The sequence below is a fragment of the Lutjanus erythropterus genome, chromosome 7, assembly GCF_056507025.1.
Source record: "Lutjanus erythropterus isolate fLutEry1 chromosome 7, fLutEry1.hap2, whole genome shotgun sequence".
In the NCBI taxonomy this organism is placed as follows: domain Eukaryota; kingdom Metazoa; phylum Chordata; class Actinopteri; order Lutjaniformes; family Lutjanidae; genus Lutjanus; species Lutjanus erythropterus.
In genome coordinates, this window is record NC_139323.1 from 6936245 (window position 1) to 6960445 (window position 24201).

Consider the following 24201-nt stretch of genomic DNA (forward strand, 5'->3'; position numbering starts at 1 on the left):
GATTTTGCTTTATTTTCAACATTTCGACTTTATTTTCAAAACTTTGACTTTAAGCTGCATATTTCGACTTTATTCTTAACATTCTGACTTTATTCTCTACATTTTGATTTTATGCTCAACATTTTGACATTATTCGCAAGATGAAAATTAACCCTTTCTCCTCTGATTTCTAAGTTTTTCTTATTCTTCTTACATTTTAGCTTTATTCTCTACATACTTCACGTTTCGGCTCTACTGTCAACATTTCGACTTTATTTTCAACATTTAGATTTTTATTCTCAAGATGCAAAATAAAAAAAATTCTGTTCTTAAAAAAAAAAAGGAAAATACTCTTCCATAGGTTTCTCTAACAAAAATCTCGAGCGGTATTTCAACTTTATTCTAAACATTTCGAATTTACTCTCAAAATGCTCTGATTTGTTTTTTATTATGGCACTAAAACCGAAAGTTCGACTTTATTCTCAAAATAAAAAAAAAAGAACAAATCTTTATCCTCTAATTTTTTTTAACTTTCTGCCTGGCCCTAATAGTCTTCCATACGATCCTAACAAGCACGTAGTCTGACTGTAAGCTATGTTCTTTTAAATGGACCACAGGTTACACACTGTTGTCACCCAGCCTCCTCCTGTAATTGGTCAGAACGCCCCGGAGGAGCTCGTGGCCAATATGAGGCTCACTTCGCTGCAGTCGGCGGCGCGGCGCGGCTCAGTCTGCCGCTGCTTCGCTGCATCCAGACGCACGTTGACGGAGCTGCTGCTGCCGCTGCTGCCGCCGACAGATTTAGTAATGTTTTATATTTGGAACATTTCCAGGGTGAGCCCGACAGGCGTTGTCTGATGTACCGTGTGAAGTGTGCGCCGAATTTCTTCCTTCAGCAGCTGTTGTGAGATGTTCTGCATCTGCCATGGCAAGAGATCTGTTGCCATGGGGGTTCTTCAGAAAGCCTCTGTACATCCAGGTAAGCTTCTGGGAAATCCCTCTTCGCTAAAGTCCAACTGGGAATCTACCCCGGGTCTGTCAATGTATATCTATGTAGACTTGGATGGCAGCCTGGATAATAAGCGATGATGCGACTTTTATAGCTTCTAATACTTTATCATTTGACCTTCAAATCGCACATGGATTGGAGGTAATTTGAAGGCATCAGAGTGTAGGTTTTTCAGACTGAATCGTAAAGTCACTTGATGCTCGACGGCTCGACAGGAATCAACCATCCTCCTGATCGCCGTTGCTGTAGCAACCACGTCCATGATACATCTAGCTGCTACAGTCAGACATTCAAAAGAGGCTGTTTCCGAGGCTGCAAAAGTTTATCACGTTACATAAGACAGCCACTGTTTCCATCCTCTGTCACAGTCTGTTGCTTTTCTGCATGTGAGTCGCCTCAGGATGAGACATGCTTGTGGGCTGCTTTTCCATCATTCACTTGGATTAAATATTGCCAAAATATTTAATATGCAAAAGGTAAAGTTTGCCCCCAAATCAAAAAATACATAACTGAGTTTTGGAGATCAGCAATAGAGATGGCTGCCTTCTATCAAATTTAATGGGACTGAATGGCACTCGGCTTGTGGTGCTCAAAGCACCAAAAAACTAGATTTGAAAGAATCAAAGCCAGCGTCCCTTTCCAAAAATGATGACCTGGTTACTCCAGATAATCCATAGACCTTGTGGTAAACAGTTTCATGTAGGAACCACTTTCTGTCTAGTAGAAAATCAAGTATTTTCTGTAGATTCTAAAGTAGTTCTGCTAGATTCTACTGCAGAAAGATTTTTTTTCTCTCGTTTCACAGATGAAAAGATAAGAAACTAGTTATTAAGATAATCTGCAGACCTCCTTCTGAACAGTTTTTCTTTTTTTTTTTCCTTGGAACTACTTTAGAATCTACCAGAACTACTTTATTTGTACTAGAAAGAAAGAACTACTTTCTGCCAAGTAAAATAGAATAGACAGAAAGTAGTTCCTACATGAAACTGTTCACAGCAAGGACTCTGGGTTATCTTGACTAACCAGGTCATGATTTGTGGAAACAGACATGGCTGCTGAATTTTTCAAGTGCTTTTTTTTGTGCTTTAAGCACCACAAGCCAAGTGCCACTTAGTGCCATTATACTGGAGAATAGGCAGACATCTCACACCAAAAACAAAAAATCAAGGTGAATAAGTAGCACTACAGGCCTGGGGGGAAATGTGTATTTTTGATTTTTGGGTGAACTGTCCCTTTAAATCACACAGCAAACCTGTGTTTGATATGTTGCTGCCCTGGTCTTCCTCATGTGGGAGGGTGTTGAAGAACATTATGTAACAGTTTGATGTGAGTGAAATTAGGTGAAGTCCACAGTGGCATTCCTCATAAGTAAAATTAAACTCTGCAAGGGAAGCCCCTCAAGGACGCGTGGAGGTCTCAGGAACCCAAATGTATGATCCACATTCATAGAAAGTCAGGCTGAACGTTTTCCCCCGGCTGACTGAAGCGGTAAAAATGTCTCACCACATCATCAGACTATTCTGACTGAATATTTCGCTAATTGCGTCTATCTTTGAGACAGTCAGTCAGTCATTTTGCTTGACTAATTTGGCCCGGACATATTTTTGTCTCAGCTGCCTCTGCGTGCTCGCCTTCCTGCCTGTGCCTTTGCATGTTAGAGACAAAAAACTGTCAAGTGCAGTGAATAGCGGGAGAAACAGCCAGTCTCCAGGGACAGCCACCAGCGTCGCTCCGTTTTCTAGGCCACCTCAGCCTTCCAGTGACAACTTAAGAAGTGTCATTCAGTGATCCTTGGAGAGAAGCTATTTCCACTGAAATACAAAAACTGACAAGTCCTGTAAGCCGGATATATTGGTTTGGTTCATATGCAGATTCTGTGTGGGGTTTTATTCTTTATATTTCTTTATAATCAAGTGCAAACATGTTTGATTGAGCACATTCTCCTTGTTCATGCTTATCTCACTTAACAAGTGATGCATCCTACTGCAAAGACGTTTCAAATACACGTTTTAAAGATCAAGTGAAGTGTGTAAAAGAATGTAGTGGCAAAGTGGCAGCGAAAACTTCAGTCAAGCTGCATCTATTGAGACAGACTTTTTTCTATTTTCCATTTCTGTTTAAAGATACTATGTAACGCAATTTACATGTCTTGATTTCCTTGTTGTTAATGTGTGAACGGATTTTAACCCAACTTTAAAAAATGAGACCTTCCCAGACTTTCTTGGTTGTAAGCACCTGATTTCTATGTCCCTCGCCTCTCTTCAGCTCCCCTACAGCAGCAATCATGTGTATCACCAGCTAGCATTAGCTCAGAAATGGAATCTGCTAACAAAAACTCAAGCCTGACTTTACTTACCTCATCAATCAACATGATGCCGATCAGTCTTCTTGTGTGCGTCACATCACTGTTTTGGATGATGTCCACCACGTTTGCTCACACCTGTCGAGTGCGAGAATGCATGAGAGTGTCAGGATGCTGACTGCAGTTCGCTTAACTATTTCAGTCTGTAATATATTTACTGAAATAAATCATAAAATCACTATGATATGTCATCAGAGATCAAGGAAAGTGGAAATACTCACTTCTACGACAACAGCAGCAGTGTTTAAAATTTCTATTCTATGTCTGGAATAACAGTTTTTGTTTGTTTCACATGAATTAGAGTTCAAATTAATGTTGAATGTTCGCCGAATGAATGAGTGTCTGTTTATGAGCTGTAAGAAATCATCAATAATAAAAAAAAAAAGGGGGGGGGGGATATTCGTTATTAGTTAAATTGAGCAATATGCTAATGGAGCCTGGCAAGAAGTAGGACAGGTAATCCAGAATTTGTATTTTTGGAGCAGTGGGCTTTTGTTTTAAGGATAATGGGCTTGGAAATTGTGTAAAGCAACAATAAATGTGTGTTCTGAGTTTGTTATGCCACAGAAAGTTTTATTAACCACCTCGCCAAATTTAAATGATTAAAAAAATTACGTGGTATATAGAAGTAATTCTTAAAATCATGTAAAAACGAGCTGTTGTCTCTGTTCTGAAATGCTGGGGGCATGTCCGCTGTCTCAGTGTCAAACACCACTATGACCTGAACGCTACCTGAAACATGGACGCTTTGTTTAGCAGCTTTACTGGACACATCCAGACATGTTTGAGCCACCAGAGCCAGAGGACGGTGACAGGATGGTATTTTTTTTTCTTCTGTGTCGCGTTGTTGGAACTGAAGTGAGCTGAAGTGAACTGCTGGGCTGATTTGGATTGACAGTTGCTGATGGTGCATTCATAACTGACCGGAGGGTGAGTGGAGGGGGAGGCGCTGTCATTCATGTGTTGGTTCGTGGGGTTTATATAGTGCTGGAGGACCACGGCTCCAGCACGTCGCCAGGCCATGGTTCATGTCTTTCATAAATCATATATTAAATAGGATTTCAACCTATTTAATATACTGCCTATGGCTCCATCTCACTATTTGAGCTGCTGTACTAATTGCATGCACAATTGCTACACATTGCTCCTTTAAGTCAGTGGCAGAAATTAAGGCCTTTGAATATGACTGAAGCATTTCATCGTGGGCCAATTCAGCTGTTATGATGATGCCAAGCATACATTCTGTAAAAGTGGGTGCACATCATCATCATAACTTATAAGGACCAGTGTGTAGGATTTTGCTTTTGATTTTCTAGCAGTGAGGTTGCAGATTGCAACCAACTCAATACTGCTTGTCGCACCCTCCCCTTCCAAGTATGTAGGAGAAACTACAGTGGCCACAAAACTTGAAAATAAATAAATAAATGAATGAATAAATAAATAAATAAATAAAATAAAAGGGCCAGAGTTCGGTTTGTCCAATCTGGGCTACTGTAGAAACATGACAATTAGCTGGTTCATTTGAAGGAAATGAAAACACAACAATTCTTATTTTCAGGTGATTATATACTAATGAAAGTATATATACATATATATACATATGTGTGTGTGTGTGTGTGTGTGTGTGTGTGTGTGTGTGTGTGTGTGTATTCCCTCTCTGCCATCCCTGTAAATCTTTCACATTGGACTTTTAATTCCTGGTCTTAATTGAGTTGCACAGACTGCCTATTGTTGCCATTTAGTTGGCCCTGTTGCAACTGCATCTGTATATTAATGCAACCAGAACACTGGTATGCATTTTACATTGCAGACAGCAATACAAGTGATACAGAGAGAGTACTGTAGCTACAGCTGTGTGGAAAGCTATAAATATCTACTGATAATTTGGTCTGCATCCAATGTGACTTATTTAAGTAATAATTTAATAAATATAACCTATTAAGTGTGAAGTTAATGTCGAATCAGACCAATGTTGGACATAAATTTTCAGCAGCCCTGGTCAGGCATTTTGCACAGCTCTGACTTGTTGGTTCATATATAGGAGGGGGGGTTTCCCCTGACAGGAAGCTGCAGTTTTTGCAGGAATAACACGTGCCCACATTTCTTGTGTGTGTGTGTGTGTGTGTGTGTGTGTGTGTGTGTGTGTGTGTGTGTGTGTGTGTTGTTTGTGTGTGTGTATGGTGTGCACCATACTTTGGTGTTAGGTTGTTGGAAACAGCGTCAGTAAAGCCGGAACAAGTGCTGATAAAGTGATGTTCACACGTGTTAATGTCGCAGGATTGAGTCAGCGTGGTAATGCGTGCTTTGTATGTGCGCATGGGGGGGGGGGTGTGTGGAGGTGGTGGTGTGTGGAGGTGGTGGTGTGTGGTGGTGGTGGTGGGGGGGGGTTTGCCTGCTGTCTGGACTGTGATGAGTCAGATCTTTGTAGTGTCTGTGCAGACAGTGTGGCATCCTTTTTCTTTTTTCTTTCCCTGCAGAGAGTCTGTGACAAGTGGAGAGGCATGTTGGACTGTCACTGGCGCGTAAATCTCTCCAACATTTGATCTGGATCACTCTTCATACACATACTGTATGCTTATGTATATATTTGTCTGTAATATCAGGCAAACTATGCATACATATTTCCTGTCACTCACTCCTCCAGCCCTCTCCGTCTTTTGTTTCTCTGTTTTCATGTCTTTCTCGGCTCTGCACAGCAGCCCATTAACCGGCAACCTCTGAGGGATAGCTTTATAACCATGCATAATGGATGAATGTGTGTGTGCAGGCTGCAAAATTCAAGTGTCAGAACTGTATTGTGCTGCTCCTGATCAGCTTTATTCTCTGCCTCAGTGATTCAACATCAGGTAACTGCACATTTCTCCGCGTGCTTGAATCTTTGCATGTAATTTCACAGAACTTTCAGGGTTAATACGGTTTGAGCGCGCCGGCTCCCTAACAGGGCTGTGGGTGGCTGCAGAGGGAATGAGTTCAACCAGATCATGACAGACCATTCTTTCCGCCCACCTCAGCATATGGCCACAGTTCCCAGTCAGTTGCTAATTAATAGCTGTCACAGCGGCCACAATCAATATCGCCTCATTAGCCATGTTTGTGTAACTCTCCCTACACAAAGGGTCAATACGTAATCCCAGAGATAGAAATGCACCAGCCAGAGTTGAAATGAAAACCACAAACTATCGATTAGGAAAAGGCCAACCATACATTTGTTTCCCCCGTAGAGTGTTATTTCCATAATGCTTTTGCTGTTGATGCATTTCACCTACGGAAAGATCGATGGGAGGTACGCACAGCACTTACTTGTGTGGTCACTGCTGTTAAACTTGCTGTGGGCCAGCATGGTCAGATTTGTAAGTAAACTAATCAATGAATAAAGCAGCAGAAATCATATTTAAATAGTATAGGTTACATAGCTTCGCAGTAATAACTGGGTCATTTTCTACGTTGTATTTCTGTATTTTTGTAAGATTGTTTGTATGTACATAACAGGTGGAAAAACTACACACATTCTGTACTCAAGTTAAAGTACTGATACTTGTATGAACAAGACTGGTAAAAGTAGAAGTACTGATTCAACTTCTTTACTCAAGTAAAGGTGAAAAAGTACAGGCTCTGAAATGTACTGAAAGTATAAAGACATAGAGCAACCATCCTTTAAGTTGTATTGTTGTGTCATTTTCACCTTATTATGTCTTGTCTATTATGCTGTTTTTTTTTCTTGTTACGACTTTTTGTCATTTTTTTGTCGTTTTTTTGTCATTTTTAAAATGTTATTGCATCTTTTTGTTTTTCATTGTTTTGTTTTTCATCAAATGCATTGAAACGTAAGTAATGAGCCTGTTTTGAAAATGTAAGGAGTAGAAAGTACAGATATTTGTGTTCATATACCTGAAAAATCTAAATAAGGACAGTAACAAAGAATTTGTACATAGTTATTTGCCACCTCTGCTACACCTCTGGGACTAAAGTCCCATTTTGTGTGCATGTGGTACACCAGTCCTTCCTATTCACGTCTGTGGCCCTCCCTCCCAGTTCCGTAGTCAGGTGACCAAAAATAACCACATGGTTAACGTTTCTATGCACCAAAACTACTTGCGATTTCCATGTCACGGAAATTATGTGTTATAAGTGAAGTAAGACAAGCAATGCATGTTGGAGGGTGAAAAATTCCTGTTGCATCCCAATCCTGGGAGAATGACTCAAATCCTGTCCCATTCCCGTTCCCATCAGTCCTCAGTCCGCATACCTCATGTACTCATGCACCTCAGGGGCTGCAACCAGCCACCAGAGCTGACAGTCAGGCTAAAGTATGTTGACTCTAGCACTTTTTACACTAAGATCGCACAATATAGCTGCAACAAAGGCTGGTCTCTACACTGCCTTCATTTTTCATTTCTCTGCAACAACTGACAAATATGTGGAAAAAGTATGTCATTTAAAAAACACTGTCACAAACAGCACTGACCGTATAACTCAGCAGCGCCATGTCCCATCGTGCGGATCAGATGCAGAATGAAAATGACCTCATCCCTCCTCTGTAACTTTTATGCAGACGGTGAGGCGGAATAAAGGTGCAACAGTGCCATCTTGAATGGGCAGCGTAAAAGGAGCTTCTGTCAGTGCCACCTGAAACAGGAACATCTGTAGTTGTCACAGGGTGCAGTTATATTAACCTGCATTCTCCCAGCATCTAGGATGAGAAAGGGTTGTAAAAAGCCAACCGAATGGACTTGAACAGAGCTGAAAGGCGAATAGTAGTGAACATTTGACTTGCATTCATCAGATGACTAGAAACAAGACTCCAAATGCAGCTTCATATCCTCTGGGTGTGTAAGTAATAGATGGACAATAGAAAATTGGATACAGCATCTTAGGGGTTGTCCGTTACTTGCCATGAGTGCTCCTCAGTGGTACATGAAGCCAACTTCTGTGTCACAGCTTCTGCATCTGCCCAATTAGCAAGCACAGTAGAGATTTCCATCAGCCCAGCGCCTAACTTCTGGTTCAGCCTCTGCTAATTTGAATGCGATCAAATAATCTAATTGTGCAGTTCTTTGAAAAAAAAAAAAGAAAAAAAATGCATTTCAAAAAGGCTTTCACAATGTAATCGTGCCATAAAACCATGATTAAACCGTAATTAAGTAATTAAAACCAAACTGATCAGAAAAATGAACACTTGAACAAACATCAGCATGATAAGACCTACCTAAAATGACTGCAACGATCTTTGGGAAACATTTATTTGATGTGTACTATGATGTTTTAGTTTGACCAATCTCCAACCTGTTAACATTGGGGAGGCAGGATTTATGACCTGTACTGCAGCCTGCCACCAGGGGGCGATCGAGATGCATTGGCTTCACTTTACGAGGCTCTGATGTTATCCATTTCTCTACATGCAGTCTGTACCGCTGACATAACATAAATCAGTGTTGTGTTTGTAGCTTATGGTGGAGCCTCCAAGTGGCAAGAAAATCTTTTACAGGCCTGGAGGTATTTAATCTTAGAAAGATCAGAATTAGCTTTCAGTTGCAATCCTATTTAACTACAATACATAAACTGACCATGGTGTCCTATCTGGTAGCTACTGTCCTGGTGGTGATTGCAGAGGAATATACTGACAGGCATTTTCCTCAGAACAAGAGGATAATATAGACTGTGATGAGATTTAAAGGCCACTGCATGGAGAGAAATTAGATTACACAGTGACAGATAAAGGCTGTCTGAGAGCTTAATCTATGGTGTCAAAGGCAGAAAATGGATGGGAGATCCATTTAGAGACAGATACAAATGTAATCTTTTTTTCAAAACTGGAAGTAAACCTCACATATTGTGCTTCCAAGTTTACTCTTTTTTTATTAGGTTGAGTGAAAGGGAAAAGAACAGAGTGACCACCCAGCTATTTTCTATTAAAGTTGGGTCAGAAAGATCTCAGAGGAAGTCCGAGTGTGTCACAGAGAGGATGAAGAAGAAGGGGGAGGGGGATAGAGAGACTTATGCCAATAAAGAAAATTGGAACTGAAAGGGGCAGAGGGAGGAGGCAGGGGGAGTCCATCACTGTCGAGCACCGAGTGCAAAAATCATTAATAGACAGGAAAGTAGGACTGCGAAAAAGTCTGTTATTTCTCACTAATGTTCTCCAATTGGAGGAATGCCATTATGGATCTGAGCAGACTGTATTTATCAGCTGGGGAATTAGAAAGAAAATCAAAAAGACAAGGTAATGAGTCTGGAGTCACTCTAAATGTTCCACTGTTGCTGTGCCAGACCACAAACAGCATTTACTGTTAATTACTGAGCACCTATTTAGAACCAATTGCATTAATGATGTACTCTGTGATACAACTCAGTTTGGAGCTAATTTGTTTTCTGCTTACGGGCCAATTCCCTTAGTCATTCAGCAGCTTACCTTTGGTGTTTGACTCTGTTAGTATCTGTAACAGCTGCTTCAGAATTTTTGCATTTTCTGATCTGAAATGTTCTGACATGTTTCTTACTCAGCTTGGCATTTAAAGCTGTGCTACTTACTAAAATTTTATACTAACAGTGGTTCAAATGAGTAGGGCCGGTACTTTTATTGATACCTTTTAGGTATCTCCCAAAATAGTACCAGTGTCCAGTACCAAGTACTATCGCAGCTTCTCCACTCAAATGGTACCTGTATTTGAGCCTTTCTGTTTGGCTTTGCTGCTGTATTTTTGTAGCCATTCTAAGTCTGATCTAAATTGTTTAATCTCCTGTATTTATGACTTAAAGGGACAGTTCACCTCAAAATCAAACACGTAGATTTGTCATGGTTTCTCATAATTTATCATAATTTAGACTTTTTATTTCATAATTATGACTGTTTATCTCATAATTGACTTTTTATCTCATAATTAGGACTTTTTATTTCAAACTGACTTTTTATTTCATAAGCTCATCTTTTTTATCTCATAACTATGACTTATTTCATAACTAAATCTTTTATCTCATAATTCTGACTTTTTTCATCTCAAATTAGACTTTATCTCATAATTCTGACCTTTAATCTCATAGTTGACTTTTTAGTTCATAACTTAATCTTTTTATCTCATAACTCTGCCTTTTATCTCATAATTATGACTTTATCTCATAACTGACTTTTCATCTAATAACTGACTTTTTATTTCATCAGTGCATCTTTTTATCTCATAATTATGACTTTTAATCTCATAACTGACTTTTTATCTCATATTTATGATTTTTTTTTTAATTTAATATTTATTAAATTATTATTTTATTATTTTACAATTGACCTTTCATCCCATAATTTCAACTTTTTTTTTAAATCTCATAATCATGAATTATGATGAGGATATTTTTTCCTTTACTGGTGGAAATGGGCTTTCATACATAACAGAGACACAAATAGAATGTATACTGGTTTTATATTTGATTTGTTGGTGACAGAAAAGATTCCAAATGAACATTAATTTTGCTCGGTGTCTGCTGGATATATTAATAGGCGACTTAATGCGGTGATAATCTGTCATTGTAAGTGTTTGTGCAGTGATTTTATCTTAGAAGTGAGTGGGACGCAAAAATGAGCTCTTTATTTTTCGTGCATTGTGCAGGAGCCCAGATTTAACACTGCCTCTAAGAATATCCAGGTTAATGCAAAGGTCACTGCTTTTTGCTAGAACAAACAAAATTACAATTTCCATGTTAAGGCATCGCTGTCTGCTCTACAGATGAAAGAAGGGACTGATATACTGCCTTTAAGCAAAACGCATAACTCTCATCCTCTCATTAATCTGCATCACGATGTGTATCATCTGAAAAATCCATCTTATCGGGCTGGCCTCGGATCACCCTGGCCGCTTTAATGCACTGAAACCTCAGCAGATAACAAAGTGCATTGCAAATAATTAACTGAGTCAGAATCTGATGCAGTTTTCTATTAGAATGCTGATACGATACCATTGAACCATAATATTTGAGTGTATTGAATTTTTTTTCAAGCTTTTATGCCTTTAAAAGAACTTTTGATCTGTTTCCAACAGGCCAGATTTTCCTACCTACATATGAAGTACCTGTTCTTCTCCTGGCTGGCAGTGTTTGTAGGGAGCTGGATAGTGTATGTAGAGTACTCAGCCTACACAGAGCTGTGTCGTGGGCACGACTGCAAAAATTCTATAGTGAGTATTTTATTTCTCTCATCATATACATTAACCCTTCCAGACCTTGTCCTGTGTTCCTATCCCAGTTCACTTTGTGGTGTTTACCAGTATTTCCTTCGTATTTTTTAGTGTGACAAATATCGAAAAGGAGTCATCGATGGCTCGGCCTGCAGCAGCCTGTGTGAGAAAGACACGCTCTACCTGGGGAAGTGCTTCACTGCCAAGCCCAACAGCCAGGTCAGACTTTTTTTTAAATCAAATGCTCCTCTCCAGTCTGCTTGATATTAATCCAGCTCCACCTCGGGCCTGGCTTGTTTATTTTAGGTGTACTCCGGGAGCTGGGGAGACCTGGAGGGAGTCATTAAGTGCCAGATGGAGGAAGCTCCTCATTATGATTTGGGAAGCGAGATGGAGCCAAGGAAGGAGGCTGCGGCCTTCAACAAGCCCACCAAGGGGACTTCAGTTGAAAAGTTCAGAGAGATGATCCTCAACCACCTGAAGGTCAGGAAGCCTTCATTAAACACTAGATAAACTAAAATCCAACACTGAGTGCGTCTTAAATGGAAGTGGGGTTGTATGAGGTACTTATCCATAGTCAGTGTATTACCTTCTGTAAATGGTGGTCAAAACACCCCAGTTTCGGAGAAGAAGAGAGGAGTACCAGAAAGGAAGCTAAGGAATGTACTGGTGGACATGGTCGGAAGAAAAATGTATTTTAGCCACATAAAAATGAAGCCCATCAAAAAATATTAATAGAACTTTAATACTAGAACAGCCAAAGTGGTCATTTAAGCCATGTTATACATTAATAAGTGCAATAACTTTGTTGAATTAAAAAATACAATGCTAAAAGTGTCTTTATTTTCATTTAAAGTGTTTTTTTTATATAAATTACAAAAAAGGCAAATAAAATGTATTCAGTTTCACCTGTTTCAGCCATAAGCAGTCATATTGACCACACAGAAACTGCCACTTAACAAGTGGTCTCAATTTCCAATTTCCAGACATTAAAATACAAATAACTGATTAACTAGACTCAATTAAAAATAAATTAGGGGAGACCAGGGACGGTTGTAACGCTTTTTGTCTCAGCACTGGTAAATCACTGAATGTTTATGTTAAAGCTCTTACTTTTTTCTCACTTTTGAAACAAAGTACGCTTACTCATTAAATAGTTTCCAACTTTTTTCGGTTTTATTTTTGTACTCTTTTGGCTTTTTCCCATAGGCTTGTTATTGTTAATGTTAAAATAATATGGTTATAATCTTATAAAATACATTTAAATGTTTCTGGCTCTGAGTAATTCTAGATTAATTTAAAATTTAAATCAGATCACTGATGGTTATTAAAGGCCAAAACGACCACTTAAGGCCATTCTAGTAGTTTTGGAATTCTGGCACTTATAATATTAAGTGTATGCTAAGGTTGGGAAATGTCTACCAAGTTGGCACATGATGTCCATAGTGAAACATCATGATGAATGATGTTATCATTACTGGGTCTTAAACATCTCAGCACCACATGTGCATAATTTAAGACAACTTATTTGTCGTAAGACAGCCTTTTCATTGGAAAGCTGGCATTATTTTAACCAAATATTGTTTTCTTTTGCTCAGCCAGACTCCATTATGGATATCAGTTATTTTAGCTCACAGAACACCAGAGTTGCTGGTCTACCACTGCCTCAATCCGTTAGTTTGTTTGTGTTTTTTTGTGACTTCAGTTTTTTTAAAAGTTCATTTGGATTCACTGACATCACACAATATCATAAACAAACTAACAGATCAAGGCAGTGGTAAACAAGCAGCTCCCATGTTCTGCCAGGTAAAATTGCTGATTTCACCAATGGAGTCTGGATGAATGGAAAAAAGCAGTATTTTGCTTATTTAATGGCAGGTTCCTGTCAAAAAAAAGGCTTTCTGCCAGCAAGGTGAAGCGCTGAAAATGTTCTAAATATAGCACACACTGAAACTGTTTTTATTATGCGGCTGAAATACATTTTTCTGCTAGCCTTGTCCACAGCTGTACATTGCTTAGCTTACATGCTGATACTTCCAACTGCTTCATCAAACTGGGGGCTTTTTGACGAGCATCTACTGTGGGTAATACACCGACTATTGACACAATCCAAATGATCCATTTAAGAGTCTTAATCTGTCTAAAATTTGTTTTTATTCTTAACAGGCTAAAGTGGGAGATCAGGCCAACCTTGCAGACCTGGCTACCCAAGTATTGTCAATAACAGACGCCAATAAGGATGGTCACATCTCACTGCCTGAGGCTCGTTCCACCTGGGCTCTGCTGCAGCTCAATGAATTCCTGTTAGCATTAGTCCTGCAAGACAGAGAGCACACGCCCAAGTTACTGGGTTTCTGTGGAGATCTTTATGTGATGGAGAAGGTGCCGTATTCCCCCCTGTATGGGATCAGCCTACCCTGGATCATCGAGGTGTGGATTCCAGCCGGTCTACGCCGCAGCATGGACCAGTGGTTCACACCCTCCTGGCCGCACAAGGCCAAGATCTCTATCGGACTGCTGGAGCTGGTCGAGGACGTTTTCCACGGCACTTTCGGCAGCTTCCTCATGTGCGACATCAGTGCCACCAGCTTTGGCTACAACGATCGGCACGACCTGAAGGTGATGGATGCGCGGTACATCGTCCCCGAAGCCATTTTCCAAGAGGGCATTAGGCAGCAGCGGTGCGACGTGGACGAGGATTGTCTCTACGGGGCCGACTGCCTCACCTCCTGTGACCTCACCAAGCACCGCTGCACACCCGAGGTCACCAGGCCAAACTTAGCCAAAGCCTGTGAAGCGCTCAAGGACTATATTCTGAGAGGTGCCCCGTCTGATGTGAGAGAGGAGCTTGAGAAGCAGCTGTACGCTTGCATCGCACTGAAAGGTTCAGCAGAACAGATGGAGATTGAGCACTCATTAATTCTGAACAATCTCAAGACTTTGCTATGGAAGAAAATCTCTCACACAAAAGACTCATAAGACATAAGCACAAAGACCGATTCCTGTCCTTCAAAGTTTTTAAATAAAATACTGGACATCTTTTCACTGTGGAAATAAATATATATAATTGTCCTTATATTCAACCTTTACTGATGTATTTTATCTTGAAGCAGTTGTTAAGGAATGTCACTTTCATATTAAATCATGTAATAAGTAAACTTCATTAATATACTGAAACAAAATGAACAAGTGCAATTTTTTGAAACTATGATGGCAAATCAATAAATCTGACTTCACAGCAGTATGCCTAACCCTTTGCAGTGCAATGTCTAGTTTTTTTTTTTGAGTACTTTAACTTGTTGATCCTTTGGGGTTGAGTCGGTGTCGGTGGTAAATGGAGTCAACCAAAGAAATAAATTCCTGCATATGCTGTACTGACCAAGAAAATTTGGTTTTTGGTTTTTTTTGCTCACAAAGCCTTGCAGCAGCGCATAAATGTGCAAGGATGCATCGTGGGCAGACTTGTACCACAAACACCAATGTTATTATGTTATTACCACCCCAGCCCTTAAAGATTACAAGTTTGAAAACAAGTCCAGTTGTGATCCAGCCCAAACACACTCCTACTCCATGACAAGTGTGATTCCTGCAGGATATTTAAATAAAAGGGGGAGGGTATAAATACACCTGCAAGCTTTGGGATGCCCTCGCCTTTCTCTGACAGAAACGGAAACTTTCATTATGATGATATTGTAATTAAATAGGCCTAATTATTAAAATAACCTTATAAACAGCATTAAAGATAAAAGTGACAATGACATGGCACTCATTACATTTATAGCATAGTAAGCTTGTGAAAGGAAAAAATGACTAAAAATTCACTCCCACTCTTATTTGACCACATCTCTATTGTCGAACATTTGTCACGTCGTTCTGTCATTTGTGCATGACAAATGTTCCTCATCCACGAGAAGGTCGGTCACTTCCATAGTTATAAATGACTGCTACTGGGTCAGATTCACTTTAAATCAGATATAACGAGTCTGTTTATTTTTACTACTGACTTTTAAGTTAAAGTCAGTAGTATGTTAGCTAGTTAAAAAGCAGGAGGAGATTTGAATTTTATTTTTGATGTTATATTTTGTGCCATTAGTGGCAAACAATTTTATCCATAGGGGTCTCTAAACTAGTGGCTTCAACACTACAAATTGTGTTTGGCCCGTAGCTCACCAAGAGAAAAAGTCTGGGCATCCCTTCTATAAATGGTCAAGAGTGGTCAAGTTAAATTACTTGATAAAAATCCCCAAATAAAAGGGAACTGACACTGCTACTGAAATATCCATGAAGTGCAACATAAACTACACCAGAGATTTGACTCTTTTCCATAGATTTATTAGAACAAAATTTTTCGCAGACTGACGCCTCAGTCTGAAGCCTCTTGTTCCTGAGCCCGGAGGAAGCTGGCCTTCTTCTGGGCGACGCGGTCTTTCCTCTGGGCCAGAGAGAGCTTGGAACGGTTCCACCTAGGTCACAAAACAAGTACAATTAGCATTTGAAGTATTGTGAATAGTAGCACAGTTGCTGTATATAGACTAGTTCAAAGGAAGGTCATCTGATTCTTTTTTTTAAACAGTCCTCACCTCTTCTTCTTGACTTCTTTGGGAGGCTTCTTTTCATGGACAGGGTTCTCACGAATGGTGGCATGAGCCTTTTTGTACATTTCCTCAATCTGAAACAGATCAGCCAAACATTTACTTCACAACTTCACATTTACTTCTATCAATTTCTGGATACAATTTCTTCTTTGTTCACAGTACCCATGCTTGCTCAGATACATTTCTAAGATCCAATATTTTTACCTTCATGTGCAAAAATGTTCCACTGAAAATCTTGATATTTGTCATGTAGCTTAAAAATTGTTACGTTTCACCCTATAGTCATTTTCCTCCTCCCACATCATCAGTTTTACCAGGACAGTACCAAGGCCATGTGTCATGACAAATATGATTTAACAAGCATTCTAAGATGCCGTTTGGTATGATGGACTGAATCTTGAGCTAAGCATTTGTATTTGCTACCTAGAACGCTACACCCCGTTCCTCTCCTAACAGCTGGCGTAGCTGAGCTGCAAATTCCAAGAGTCACCAACACTAGAAATCCCCCTGCCAGACATTATGTAGTGATTAATAAGGCAGGGATTATTATGATTGATCAGTGGATTCATAATCCATCTACTCACAAGCACAAGATATTAGTCAAAAGGACATGACAAGTGCAAGTCCAAGAGGCACTTCTGGTCCCTTTGAGGAAAGGATCAGAAGCGCATCTCACATCGCCTGCACTCAAGCTACCGAGGGCTGCAAACGCAACACTTGAGACACTTTGTTCCATCAGTGGGACTATGGTGTTGTCCGGCCTCAAGTCCTTAATATGAATTACTTTGACAAAAAGAGCCAGTCTAAGCATGCAGGGGCTATGGCTGAATTAAAGCTATTACTTAAAAAAACAGGTACAAGACCTTGGACCAAAACTCAGATCATTATTTGGTATGATCACTGCACAATGACCCCAAGACCTCTCTCATTAGGAATTACTTACAGCCATGTGAGAAGCTAGCCACTAATGACATCATTGACAGTTTGAAGCTCTTAGCTCATGAGTTTCTAAGTTCACACAAGGGCAACTCTCAAAGCTTCGAATTTTTCCTGGTTGCCACTTTGTATACATGTCCCTGCTCAGCTCCAGCACACCCTGTGCCTGCTTGCTTTTGTACAACGTCCAAAAGGAAATTTGACAACAAACAAGAGGAAGTACCGAATCAGGGGTGACTCCGTTCTTGATGAAGCGGGAGAACTGCTTCTTGTAAGCCTCCTCATCCTCCTCCATCAGGTAGCTCATGTACTCAGACACATTGATGCCCATGATGTGTTTGCGGTGGACCTCAGCGTTGAACTCCTTGCTCTCTGGATCATACCCAGGGAAGCGCTTGGTGCTGGAAAAAAAAAAAAGAGGCACCAAGTAAATCTCAAGTAGGTTCAATGAAACATTAATGTGACAGATTTTTTAGAATCACCACTTCCAGGCATTCTGTCAAGGTACAATGAACACAGCTCTGCATTTATGGTGTGTATAATTCATCTCTTCCTACTCATGCATTCTCAAAACAGCTCTATTAAAATTCCACATGCACCCCCACTTACACCTGTATCATTACAGAATATCATGTTCTTTGCTTTCGCACTGGGTATTAATTGTTCTTGTCATCTGTATTCTGTCCACGTTGTCTGGAGATCAGGATGTGAAAACTGCAAAGGCAAACAGGCTTATTAAACTGTCAGCTGCTGGTTTTAACTTACTTTCTCATGAATGCAAGCAAATCATACAGACTGCATCTAAACCTGGCTGTGACTATAAGCTCCATGTACACACAAGGCAGACTACCTCAAATGTGGCGATGCAGATGCACTAGACTGCAAATGAAATAAATCATTTATTGAGGTACAGCTTGCATTTCAATATTATGTGAAAACTAGGCATTTGAACCACTGAAAACTTACACGGCTATATTGATCTTTTGTAACCAAATGACCTTTCAAGCTCATTATCCAGACAACTGAGTGAAAACATGTTTTAGTATCATTTCCTTGCCATTTTATTCTACACATCCTCAAATAGATTTACTCTATGGAGGTCTTCTCAGTTCTGCTAAAATACAAATCAGATCTGTGGACGCCAAGTGAGTGTTTAAGCACATCACTAGATATTTAATTCATAGTAAACTGCACATATTGGTACTAACAGAGAGAGCAAAGATGGAGGCTTTGCATTTTTTTTAGCGGATTAAACTCATCTATTTGCCACTGCTCCAAGACGCATCTGACAGGATGTAGGGGCTGATGAATACAGAATTTAGAGCCCTTTTTTCCTGGTATGACAAGCTCATAAGCAGTTTAACAGGTAACTTTCAGCTCGAGCATTCAACCTGTACCCTCTCCCCATCTCTGCAGAGGGGATTTTTCAACAGCAGTGGTGTGACCAGCACTGAACAACGGTCGTCAACACCACCAGACAAACAGCTAGTCCATGTCTGTCCAACTGGGAGGGGTAATCCCTCTGTGGTTCTCCCCTGTACATGGGGTGTTTGGGGGAGTTTTTATGTGATGGTCAAAGGAAAGAGGATGTCACACTCCGTACAGATCGAAGTCTTCCAGTGACAGTGATACTGGGCTACATACAAAAAGGAAAGAAAAAAAAAAAGACAATAAACCCCACCGACTTGACAGGCTATCATGGCAGTTAGATATTGTTTGGGCACACTTCTAAGGCTGCCATTATTCACAGACAGGTCTGTTATCATGAGTTTATGAGTGATAGGGTCGTGTCCAGACCTGCGACAGTTCATGAGTGCTCATTTTAAACTAGTCCTAATCTAAGAGTTTTGCAAACCAAGTGCCACCACAAATAAATGTATGGGAAACACTTGCCCACATTTAGATACTGCTTGCAAAAACAGGTGTTCAGTAGCTGCCAGGTGAGATGAAACCAGTTGTTCCTTGATTTACATTCACATTACACCTCGACAGATGAGAGCAAGTACAACTTAACTGGTTCATTCCAAAACCGCATTCATCATTTTACAATTCTAAAAGCAAACCTCAGTGTGTCAGTGCATTTTTATGAGTTCAGTAATGACAGGTGGCACGCACACTTCAACTTGATCAATTTTGATGAGAAAACTAACTAAGTCTGCATGAATAACCGGGGATTTCCACCAGATGCGGCTTTGTGACCGTTTGTGATGCGGTTTTGCTGTGTCATATGTGCAACTGCAGTTCCCACCAGCGCATTTCAGAAGCGTTTCAGCAGCGGAGCATTTTGCCTATATGATTATGTTTACTTGCTCTGATTTTGCTGATTAAGTCCTCGTTCCTTGCTCTTTGTGCTTCTACCATGGATAAGCAGGCTACATAGTTAAATAGTTTATTTTCTGTCTGTCTCTCATGATCATGAGTCTGCACAGGGTCTTTTATTTTGAAAATTAACTGGATTCTCCCGGCCTTTTCCATGCCTGACTTCCTATCCGTTCGACCTGCTCTGTGCCACGCAGCATCTGTCAAAAATAGACGGTAATCTCCGCAGAGCGCCAAGCCACTTCTGGGAAGGGTCTGAAATGCGCTGTGGCGCTTCTGGTGGAAACAAGCATTGTCTAGAATAGCTGTGAATTGGCGTGAGTGCCGTGGCGCAGCCGCGCCTGGTGGAAATTAGGGTTATAGGGAAATAAGTCTTTTCCAAAGCAGACCTTTTGACTTTTAGTAGGAAAAGCACAGGTGCTAACATTCATGATGGGTCTGATGTATTGAAGTGTCCTACAGAATGCGCCCATCATTAAAATTAGTGACCAGTGTGATTTTGCTACTCTGGCATGTCAAAATATCAGCCACAAAGACTTAATTACAGGTTTTAGGAATGACATGACTACCAGTTTCACAATAAAACTCATGGTAAATACTGTCCAGCATCATTCAAAGTCTGAAACAGTCGGCCAGACACAGGTGCAGCAACCTGGGTTTGTTTTGCGTCAGTGAAAACAGTGACATCACAAAGGACATGATGCTGTGTTCAATCGTTGAGAAGTTTTCAATATAAACCTTGATGGAAAGGTTTCTGTGTATCAGTATTTTCCAACATTTAACAGATTTTAACAATGTCATAACATTGATAGCCATAATAGTTGGTCACTGTAATTGTGGTGAAATTCTATTAATTTCCAGCCTAAATACAGTTAAGTTCAAGAAATTCTAGGGCTTTTGCCAATCTTTTGTCACATTTCATTCAAGATGCCACTTAAAAAAAAAAAAAGATGTGCATCCTTTCTGATAAATGACGTAAAACTTATTTTGGAAGCAAACCTCTTTTTCTCATGCAGCCCACATTACCAAGCACAACAATTCATCAAATCCAACAAAGTGACAGGGGATGGAGGACAGGTTACCTGTGTGGGATGGACAGGCCTCCATCCACAGCCCCCTTCAGGGCACCAAACACCTTGTTGCCTGTGGTGGTTCTAGCAAGCCCAGCATCCAGGTAGCAGGTGAAAGCGCCTGGCTGACCATCAATGCTCTCCACGTTGAACTCGTCGCCTGTCACCTCCACCTGGCCCTCATACACCTTGTCCAGGCCAAACTTGTTCAGCAGCTGAGGACAGAAAATTTCAACATTTGAGATTCATCATCTAATTCAGCAGACAAGAAGTTTCATTCCACTTCCATGTTTGTTCCCTTGTCCTCCACACTGCTCTGCTCGTAGCAGCTGCTCAGCCACTGGATTACACATCCTGAGTCACAACTGATGCAAAAGACAATTTGATTTGAAGATCCAGACCAACACAAATCTGTAGAAGTCTGAAACGCATTTCAAACTACCTCCAAATGTGGCTTTGATCGGATTTGCTTTTTAGACTTTCCAAAGTAAAGATGGCTGCAATCTGGATATGCCTAAAACAGACTTGAGCTTGCAGTCTGGACAAGGAATTACAGCTAAGAATTTCTCATCCTGAACGTTTAACCTGGGTTGAACCTTCAACTCTGAATCTCACACTCAGGACACAGGGTCAAAACACACAACCAAGTTTATACTCACTCTGCGGGCCAGCAGCAGACCAGTGCAGTAGGCTGCTGCGTAGTTAGTCAAGCCCACGGAGATGCCGTACTTTGGCAGTTCGTGTGAGTAGGCAGCACACACGATCATATCACCCTCAATCTTGGCATAGGCGATCTGCAATCCAACAACAAGTGGTCATGAGTTTACAACAATCATATCACTGATTACGTTTACATGCAAAAATCTGTTTCATGTCTTTAATCTTGAGACAATATTTCTAAGATGTTTACATATAATAATGGTTACACGCAGCTGTGCATGCCAGCATGATGGCATGATATCCAAGTCTTCCCTAATGTTCAAAAGCAGTTGAGATTATCCTTCTGACCATTACATGTGGGCTTTTCTTTTGTGCATGCATCTCTACCCCAACCTTGCATACTGTTGGCTTAAGCATAAAGCTGACCATAAACAGGCAAAATGCTGTGAGCCACAAAAACTGCGGTAAAAACCAACTGAGACGCATACTCTGAATGTTGTACACGTCAAAAAAAAAATGCTTCTGAAACCTGAATTATATGGACATTCCCCACATGTCTGGATTGGAAAAGTGCTACATTGGGCCTTAAACTCAGTTAGGAATATCCAACCAAAACATGCTATATACATTAAGTGAAGTTAGGAATATTTTTGAATTTGAAAAAATCAAGCAAAATTAGTGTGTATCTCAACACTGCTGCCATGAACTTCTAAAATGTTGACTGACATTGTTCTAACAGCAACAGCAGTTCAGATTCAAGTCTTGTTTCAACACTTCATGGTATGAGCAAAATATCAAATAAATGGAATATACAACACTTTGATCCAACTTGAATTCAGTTAGAAAAGGCTACAATTTCTTTTCCATAAAGTTATCGTCAGACTTCTATTGGCCTACAGCAGACCACATACCCATCTGCTCAAAGATGTCAACGAGTTAAGAAAAAAAAAACAAAAAAAACAACCTACACCGTCCCTATGGATAAAATATGGGGTGATCGCAGTGTGTGCTCACCTGGCAGATAATGTCCCTGTTGGAGAAGCGGACAATCATCCGGTACTTGGGTGTGTTGTACTTGTTCTTATCTTGTACGACCAGGCGCTTACGAGCAAAGTAGTCAGTCTTTCCCTCTGGAAGGAAAAACACACTTTACATCACTTAAAATGACACTTTAAATAACATCCAGGGAGGAAGAGGACAGGAACGGGGTGGCTCACCTCTCCTCCTCCTGAATTTGACCTGGTACCTCTTGAAGTAGGCCTTGTTCTTCACCACTTTAACAAAACCCTGCAAGAGAACATACACCAAGAATCAGGGCCGAGACAGTCAACATATACATAACAAAAGTGAACTCCACATTGGTCTTCAGCGTTGCTGTGTCCACACAGTTTGGCTGTCACTGTCACAACGTCAGAGCCGGCTAACATTAGCAAGCTGAGCCAATTGAAATGAACGAGAGGAGTTAGCATAGTTGCTAACCAGGTCTGACGACAAGCAAAGAGGCTAATGGTAAACTGAATAACACAGAAAATCAGGGGCTGTAAACTAACAGACTCGCAGGTCACTTACTAATGAAAATACCACAGTGAATCGGTCTACAGACAGAAGGAAATAGTGAGGTTGGGAAGGAAGCCATTAGGCCACGTTTAGGAAGACCCGGGTGAGCATTAGCAGGACATAATCTAACTTCATCTGAACACCTGAAGCATGATTTTAAACGTCTGACAGCACAGAGCACACGACATATGTCTTAGGTATGCATGTAGGCACATATTGGGACGAATTACCAACCATTTTTGCAGTCTTTTTGTCTCCTTATGAAGGAGCCCGGAGCCAAAGACTGGGGCTTGACTCCGCTGCACTGGAAAAAGGAAGATTGTAGTGCGCATGCTCAGTAAATAGTGTGTCACAGGATGAGCCGCAGAAACGCCATGCTGCACAGTTTTACCACTCTGCCCCCTATTGACCTGGGGCGGATATTGACCACAATAACAGCACTCTTCTTTCTTTTAACAGAGGCCACGTTTACATGCACACTACTTCCCCACTAATATTCAGAATATGGCAGTAATCTGAATCTGTACAGGTCATGTAAACAGCATGTTCTGATCAGATATTTGGAATTATGCTTTATGCTGGATGGAGCATATTCTGAAGTTCCCAGGGAGGGAGTATAGATCCATGCATAAGTGAGAAAAACTTCTACTTTTACATTACTTTAAAAATTTGATCAACATGTTTTTTTATATATGCACAAATATCACCTTTTCAAGAAGGTGATTAAATGGATGAAAGAGAGAGACTGAGTTTGCACTTTCAAACAACTCCACCACCAGTGGAAAACTTTGAAAAAAAAACTTATTTTATTTATTATTTATTATGATTGTAAAAAGTGTTCCTAAACAGAGTATGCATGACTGCATTTAAACAGTAATATTAAAGGAATATTATTTTTTTTTATTATTAGGCATAACAGCTTTGTAGAATATTGTGTTTTTGCAGAATAAGGCAAAAAAACGCGTTTACATGTGTGCATGTAAACATAGCCAGACATAAGTCTGATTCAAATCTGACCAAGGTCTCTCATTTTAGCCATATTACCATTTTCAAGCCACATTCTTCAGCAATATCTTTCACTAAATTGTCAAAATGTTCAGCTCATTTAGTGTGTGTATTCAGCAGTCTCTTTGACTTCATTGTGTTTTAAAATATTCAACGTTTTATGTACTTTTTCATATAGAAATAATGGAGGAAGACTGTGTGGGGTTTTCAGTGTGGTTGGTCTCATTCATTCTTTCAGCTTTTCCAGCACCTCTTTACTTCATAAACTGTCGTAACAATTATTGTTGTTTTTTTCCAGACTATTTTAGACTTTAATATTCTGTCCATGTTACTGTGTTTTGGCAGAAACATCTTTCAGCTTCGAAGGTTTGCATGCCAGAAAAAGTTTGGGAACCACTGAGGTAATCACAAGAAATGAGTGGTTATTTGATTTTCATTTCGATATCCAAAAATTAAAATTGAAATATAAAGTGTTTGTTTATCATGGTCAAAAATTCATGGTTTAAAATTCTTTTTCATTTTCTAGAAGCAGAAAGTGGAAAACAGAAAG

General features: G+C 40.1%; 2 protein-coding genes across 3 annotated transcripts; one reads left to right on the forward strand and one right to left on the reverse strand.

The window, feature by feature from the left end:
* Window positions 1–511: 511 nt before the first annotated feature.
* Window positions 512–14750, forward strand: dipk1ab (divergent protein kinase domain 1Ab). The gene is made up of 5 exons (XM_084722489.1): window positions 512–958; window positions 11375–11509; window positions 11621–11728; window positions 11816–11992; window positions 13676–14750. Exons 1-5 carry the CDS (start codon window positions 905–907, stop codon window positions 14486–14488), a joined length of 1287 nt encoding a protein of 428 aa, XP_084578615.1. The 5' UTR covers window positions 512–904; the 3' UTR covers window positions 14489–14750.
* A 1075-nt stretch (window positions 14751–15825) lies between these two features.
* Window positions 15826–23028, reverse strand: rpl5b (ribosomal protein L5b). Of its 2 annotated transcripts, XM_084722490.1 has the most exons (8): window positions 22881–23028; window positions 22307–22376; window positions 22104–22219; window positions 21089–21223; window positions 20442–20644; window positions 17264–17441; window positions 16090–16178; window positions 15826–15972 (listed from the first exon to the last, which is right to left on the reverse strand). In XM_084722490.1, the coding sequence occupies exons 1-8, from the start codon at window positions 22881–22883 to the stop codon at window positions 15873–15875; spliced, it is 894 nt and encodes a 297-aa protein (XP_084578616.1). In that variant the 5' UTR covers window positions 22884–23028; the 3' UTR covers window positions 15826–15872. The 2 variants fall into 2 exon arrangements, with proteins under 2 accessions (XP_084578616.1, XP_084578617.1); XM_084722491.1 differs by lacking the exon at window positions 22881–23028.
* Between the last annotated feature and the right edge of the window lie 1173 nt (window positions 23029–24201).